Source organism: Parasteatoda tepidariorum, chromosome 7 (assembly GCF_043381705.1).
Source record: "Parasteatoda tepidariorum isolate YZ-2023 chromosome 7, CAS_Ptep_4.0, whole genome shotgun sequence".
In the NCBI taxonomy this organism is placed as follows: Eukaryota; Metazoa; Arthropoda; class Arachnida; order Araneae; family Theridiidae; genus Parasteatoda; species Parasteatoda tepidariorum.
In genome coordinates, this window is record NC_092210.1 from 30,962,724 (window position 1) to 30,969,538 (window position 6,815).

Sequence of the window (6,815 nt, forward strand, 5' to 3'; positions counted from 1 at the left end):
AATTACAAGTCTATGGTATATATATATATATCCGTTATAGTTGATTCAAAGTTAACTGATACATCTAACTTGTAATCAGTTTTTAGAACTCTTCTTCTCTATATCTTAAGGATAAATCGCTCTTCTAATTAAGATCAAACTTAGGTCAAGAATTTTCTGGAAGAATTTACTGAAATATTGTTTTTGTAACGGACACTTTTGTTTGCTGACCTCTAGAAAGTTTGGAAGCATATAAACTATAAAACTGAAGATTACAAGAGGAAAAAATTAGCTTATAGCTTACATGGCGAGAAAAACTTGAACCGAGATAGCCTGGTAGGTAGGGCACTGGGCCCTTGTCCAAGTGGTAGTGGGTTCGATCCCTGCCGGCCGAAGACTGTGTTGTAAATGGTGAATGAGCACGTTAAATCTGTCGATTCTCAAAGTCGTCCATGTTCCCATAGCAAATCAATACCTATGGGGGTATTGGATATGAGATCGATCGTTCTCTGATTCAGGTCAAAATTACGATCTGTGGATGAATGAATGGATGCAGGAATGGGTCTACCCTATAAACTGGTGTGACGTATGGATGTGGCAGAAGTCGAATTCTTGGCCATAGATGGCGCCACTTGAAAACAAGAACAATCGCACCCCTCTGCCTTAATGGCATACATCAACAACAACAACACAATCATGTGGACTGAAAAGCAAAGCGTAGAGAAGGCGGAACCTCCTAGTAAATTAACTACAGAATTGACACAACAGTCTGTAACTGGTGGGTCATGGAGGTTAAGTCTTCAGAATGTCGTGGCCAGTTGTATGGTTGTGATACCGTGGTTAGAATTGTGAGCAAACCCCCTTTATTTCTCAGACAAGCTGATACCCATTTGCTTTTTAAGCCGACATTAGGAATCGAGCCCCATTCCATTAAGAAAAAACCTCCAAGTGTATTAAAAAGTTTTATATTTATGCTGTTGTTTCATTAATTATTTCAGAAACAAATGAGATTGATGATGAGACAAATGAAGTTTGTATACAGGACAATAAAGATTACATACTGGGTTGCCTTAGAGAAAATCAAATGAGGGCATTGTCACACTTTTCTCGTCAAAGAAATCCAAATGAAAATGATGTCAAGTGCACGTAAGTATACACTAAACACGTATTTGAAAATTCGTTTGCTTGTTAGAGATAAAAGGGTTATTTCCCTAGAAAACTATTACTTTCAGTACAGTTAGGATTATATACTAATAATTAACAACTTCATACTCAATTTGTCAAAATATAAATCTTTTGAAGATTTTGGTCCGAAGATTTGGACAACAGTCAAATAACCATAAATGAAAAAGTTATCAAACTGTTGAGTTTGAGAAAAACTGTTTATTAACTGCTTTCACCTAATACGGTTGAACAACAAGAATTTTATCGCACCAACTGGAACCACCTAATGAAGCTACTTAGTTCTTTGCAAAAGCGTACATATCATAGCCGAACGGGCTTATCTGTCAATCTCATGACCGGCAGAACTGCAGTTCGAGTCCTACTATTGACACCACAATATTTCCTCAATTCCCTTCAACGCGTAAAGAATTTCCAGTTCCGGCACTCTCCACAACGAAACCCTACGAACATCCGTGCTCCTATGACTAGTTAAATAATTTTTTTTTCTTACGTTTTTGAAAAATGTTAGTTGTAAATGGTTAAAAAACTGTGTAGTTTTGTATTAATTGTTTTATAAGAATAATTTTTGTAAATGTTTTCAAAACATAAAAGAAGAAAAATTTCTTTACCGTAAACTTTACGGGTAATAGGATGGACAGAGAGTTGCCAATTATTTTAAAATAATTTTAGTAAGAATTTTAGTAAGAAAATTTTAACAGTATATGGATAAGTATCTTCGCTGTATTAATTTAGTTTTTTAGGACAAAATTATTTTTAATTAAATTTTTCAAGTTTTGATGTGGAATCATCATCTACTTAAATGGACGACTCACACACGCAATTCATTTGATTTATTTTTATTTAGTTAAAAAATTAAAACGTGTAAAGGGGAAAAAAGATATGTTTATGAAAAAAATGCTCATAACTCCACAAACAAAAGTATTTAATTTTCAAAAATATTTCAATATTTTGCATGTTATGAATATTTATTTCACAACGCATCAGTAAATCTGTTGTGCGCCTACAGTCAATTACAGCGTTTGAAGTATTTATTCTTATTATGATAAGTATATAGAAACAAATTCTAAAAGACTTTTCATTTACCTATATAGGGTATACAACTGGATGGCTGATTGTGGGATTGAGCGCGTAATTGAAAAGTGTGGTGCTGGAGCAGGTGATGAAATGCGAGAAGAGTTGAACAATCCTCCAACAGAAATAAAAGAAGCGTGTCTTGCTGTAAATCGACCTCTCCGAATTCGAGCTCCTCGATTTTAAAATGCTCTTTCTTCAGGAAATAGGAAATCGAAGTTAGATCTTTTTGGGTTAATATATGTTATTTTTCTATTGTATCCCTCTTATGTATGAAAAACAGTATCTATTTGTGCAAAACAAACTTAAATGTATAATAAATTTCTAAAACATTAAAAAAATAGTTGCACATCGTTTTCATTTTTTGCACATCGTTTATAATAAAATATTTCAAAAGCTTTGTTGAGCTGTTTTTATCACTACACTTAAATAATTTCACAGTTAAAGTATCAGCTATAAATTTTAAGAAATAAACACTTACAGCAAAGAGATAAAAAAAAAATAGATTCTTTGAATGTACTGATAAATACTGATAATTACTAATAGATACATGAGGCAAAATAGAAATAAAAAATACCCGAGAACCAATGAACTTTTTATCGCACCTAATACCATTTGAACTTCAAGTATCGAAATTAAGTGGTATTGGAAACTAATACAGACACAGAAAAAGGAAAAGGAAGGCGAGAAAAGGTCGAAAAGTTCTGCGTAGCACCATGGAGCAGTGAAATGTGATTGAAAGATTAACCACTTGAAGGGCAATATTTTTTAAAGCTTGTAATAGGCTATTTACAGCTAGGTCAAATTCTCTTAAAACGCAAACCCAACCATTCTCCTATCGCTTTTTTCCGAAACTGAGGTGGTTAAAATACCAAGCTTACAGACTGCTACAAAGAAGAATACAGGTGTTTCATGCCCAGATTAAAAAACCTCAGCAATTACAAGTCAAACATTCAAAAGACTATTGTTTCTGTATTTGAGAAAATACAAATGAAAAAAAAATCATAATAAAATTATAATTCTTTTTTTAGACACTTTCAAACTCACATCATTTTTCTAGCTTTTAAGATTTATCAAACTTCTTTAACAGAATCTAAGTTCAGTAAAAACACGTTTTGGGGTTTGCCTGGTCGACTGGTTTTGCTGTTCCCCCAAACTAGCGTGGCGGTAGAAGGTTCGCATCCCGGTGCCGCCACAGAGTCATTTTTGTGGTGTGCCTCTCATTTGTGCAATCTGTTTTTCAACTCGAGACGGGCTTATAAGTTTCACTTAACACAGAAGCATGCGTATAGCAGAAAATAAAATAAATAAACAAGTAAAATAAATAAATAAAATGAAATATGTTAATTCATTTAAAAAAAATAATAAATTAAATTAAATAATAAAATTAAATAAAATACAGCGTATCTGTCAAGTTCATTCACAATGAAAAAACAGTGAGCTCACTATATGTATTGCAAACAACATTTTTTTGACCGAAATTCGTTAGCCTAGCCAAATGTTTAAAATTTTAAAACTGAAGGGATAAAATTTGTTGACTGATGCTTTCTATAATTTTTTTAATGTTAGAACAAATCCTAATTATTTTAATTTATAATCGAAAAATTTCACTTTTTTGAAATTTTTTAAAAATATTCACTTGGAAAACTGACTGAAAGTAATCGAAACCAAATAAACGGGAATTACCATTTATTAACTTAGGTACTTTTTAAAACGCAAAAAAAGATCAGAATGTAACGGAAAAGGGATTGGTTTATTCAAAAAGTTTCCTTGATAATGAATTGGTCTCAATTCGGGGTCCAGGTGTTTTCTTGTTATCTGGGTTGGGTTCAAAATTACAAGTCTATGGTGTTGAACAGAACACTAATTGCCGCAAATCAATTTTGGGTAAATTAAAAAAAATCGTGTAATTATAATTCTTATGATTTGAATAAAATGCTTATTTTTTTTATTCTATTTATTTACTTATTATTGTAATATCGTGAAGCTGATGTTGTAAGAATATCTTTAGAAAATTATTTAGAACTATCTATTATCAGTAATTTTAATTTGGTCAGCAGCATTTATCAGAAATTTCGAATCTAAAATAGTTCCTTGAAGTCATAACTATTTAGTTTTAATGATTATTAGGGCTGCAGGTTTGTCGCGGCGCGAATTTCCGCGAAATTGTCATCTTTTTTCCTAAAATCCGCAAATTTCTCAATATGTCTTGACTTGCGCGAAAATTGCTTAAAATTTGATTTTTTTTTTCCATTTTTTATTTATTATTTTTATTAAACAGAATTTTTTATTTTCCTGAACCATGAATTGAACATGTAAAATTGATAAGATATTTAGGGGAGTGAATCAATAGCAAAATGACATGAAAATAGTTCAGAGATAAGAGATAATCACAATCTTGTCAACTAAGGTGGTCTTTCTACACTTAGGGAGGGTAATTACCCTCCTGAAGTCAGTAACAGTACTAAAGAAATTGGAATCACAAAAGAAGGAAAATGTTATAAATTAAATCTTTGACAGAAAAATTGCTATACATGCTATTGCACTGGGCAATGAAATCTCTACTGCCTTTCTACATATCCAGTTAATTTTTCCTTGGCGGCTTCTTGTGATTTCTTAAATATAGATCAGTTTCTCAGATGAAGGGGGGGGGGACTAGTAGATAGTAGGGACTTATAACTAGTAGTTTGAATGTAGAATGTTTGAGTTTTCACAGCAATTACTTCTTACAAAGCAACGGTCAAGGAATTGCGCGTTGGTGAAGGAAAATTGATCGATTTTTGGAAATCAAAGACCGAACACTCCAAAAGTGGCAATTCGAAGTTTGTCGGTGCCTAAAAACAGCGTTTCTAAGATCGTTTCTAAGTATAAAAATGTAGTAAGTGATGAAAGACAAAGGATAAATGAGAATAATCTGACAATGTACAATACTTTGTACCAAAATTCTGTTCATTTAAATAAAAATATTAATATTGCTTGAAATTCAAAGAAATACTTTTGTTGTGTATTTTTAAGCTTTTTTTATTATTTACGCAATTTCTGTCTTTTGCATCATTTATGTAATAAATTTTTTTATGTTTAGAATTTGTGTAATTTTTCAAAATTTCCCGCGAATTTGGGGTCTTTTTTCCTGCGACAAGCTTGCAGCCCTAATGATTATTAGAGACATTTTTTTTATTATCTTACGATAAAGATGGTAAATATAATTTTAAATTTCGAACTTTCCCTTAGAAGAATGTCTCAAAGGAATGCATCTGCTTCAACCTAATCCAAGTAAAAGCTAAATATATATTACTTTGTAAATTCTTAAAACCTTCAGTTAAGCTTTGAAAAAGGTTTAAAATAGTTTTTTAATAAGAAGGAGTTGATCAAGAGAAAGAATTAGAAGAAGCAGGTGAAAGAAGGAAAAGGAATTTGAGGTTTTATTAACCATATGGTCAGCAAAAAGTCAATTTTATTTGTTTCAGCTTTACTGAAACTTTTGCTTCACTGTTTTTCTTTGACAAGGTAGAAAAAGAGATAAATAAAATTAATTTCCTTGCTATCTGTTATATAGAGGAAAAAAACAAGACTTATGAAGCATCTTTTTCTATCGCGCGGTAATTAAAGATAATAGTGAGGTAGATATTGCTGTTTTAAATATTAAACACAGACAAAATAAAAGACATTACTAATGCTAGAGATGGAATAAGAAAAACAGTGTTCCACTTTCTTTACTATAAGGTAACCTGTTTAAACCCTAAAGATTAATTTTTAGTATGTGAAAATGCAATCATTAAATCAGAAGATCTTCAAGTTGTCCCTTTTTTTCACTCACAGTACATCTTAACATAACTTTGCAAAAAGTACAATTTTCAACTCAATTATTTAAAAAAGTTCGGAACAAAAACTATTTTTTTAAATATTTAGTATGCATAAAGTTATAAACTTGAAAAAAATTAATAATTAAAAATAAACTGCAATACAATACAATAATGATTAATGCAATGCAATATCAGAAGCTATTTTGTATTTACTAATGCAGATAGATGTTTATTAAATATGACGAAAATAATCAACAAATAATAAAATAAACAAAGCAAATTCTTCTATAATTTATTCCACATTCATATGTGGACTTTTTAAAGAAGTTATTTGTAAATAAACAATAAACTGTAGAGAAAACTCTTTTAAATTTACTGAAAAAAATTTGTCAGCTAGTATGCCAGTGTAAAACTGTTTAATTCACAGAAAGGTAACGTTATTTAAAAACGGATGCCTGTTTCTTAAGCATATATGTGCAGTTGTTTTAACAAAAAAGGAATCTATAAAATATCTGTCAGCATGGTGGTCGGTACGAACTGAAAGCAGAATTCATATGACCAGTCAACGTCAGGATTCGAACCTCAGGTAAGGTAAAAATCCGTGGCTAAAATTATTTACTAAAAAGATTTCTTTGTTGATTTATATAATTTTTCCATGTGCAAATCTATTTCGGGCAAATCCATGGCTTAAATTATGTGCAAAACAGGGAATTTATGCTTCTTTCTCTCTTTTATTTTATATTTTTTTCTTAAATAAATATTTTTTTTTTTAAATTA

General features: G+C 30.8%; 1 protein-coding gene across 1 annotated transcript in view; it reads left to right on the forward strand.

Moving 5' to 3' along the window:
* Positions 1 to 2,636, forward strand: part of LOC139426005 (uncharacterized) — a gene marked incomplete in the record, with an annotated part of 12,756 nt that extends 10,120 nt beyond the window's left edge. Inside the window, 2 exon segments of the mRNA XM_071183241.1 lie at positions 978 to 1,125; positions 2,256 to 2,636. Coding sequence (XP_071039342.1) covers positions 978 to 1,125; positions 2,256 to 2,421 — 314 coding nt within the window.
* Between the last annotated feature and the right edge of the window lie 4,179 nt (positions 2,637 to 6,815).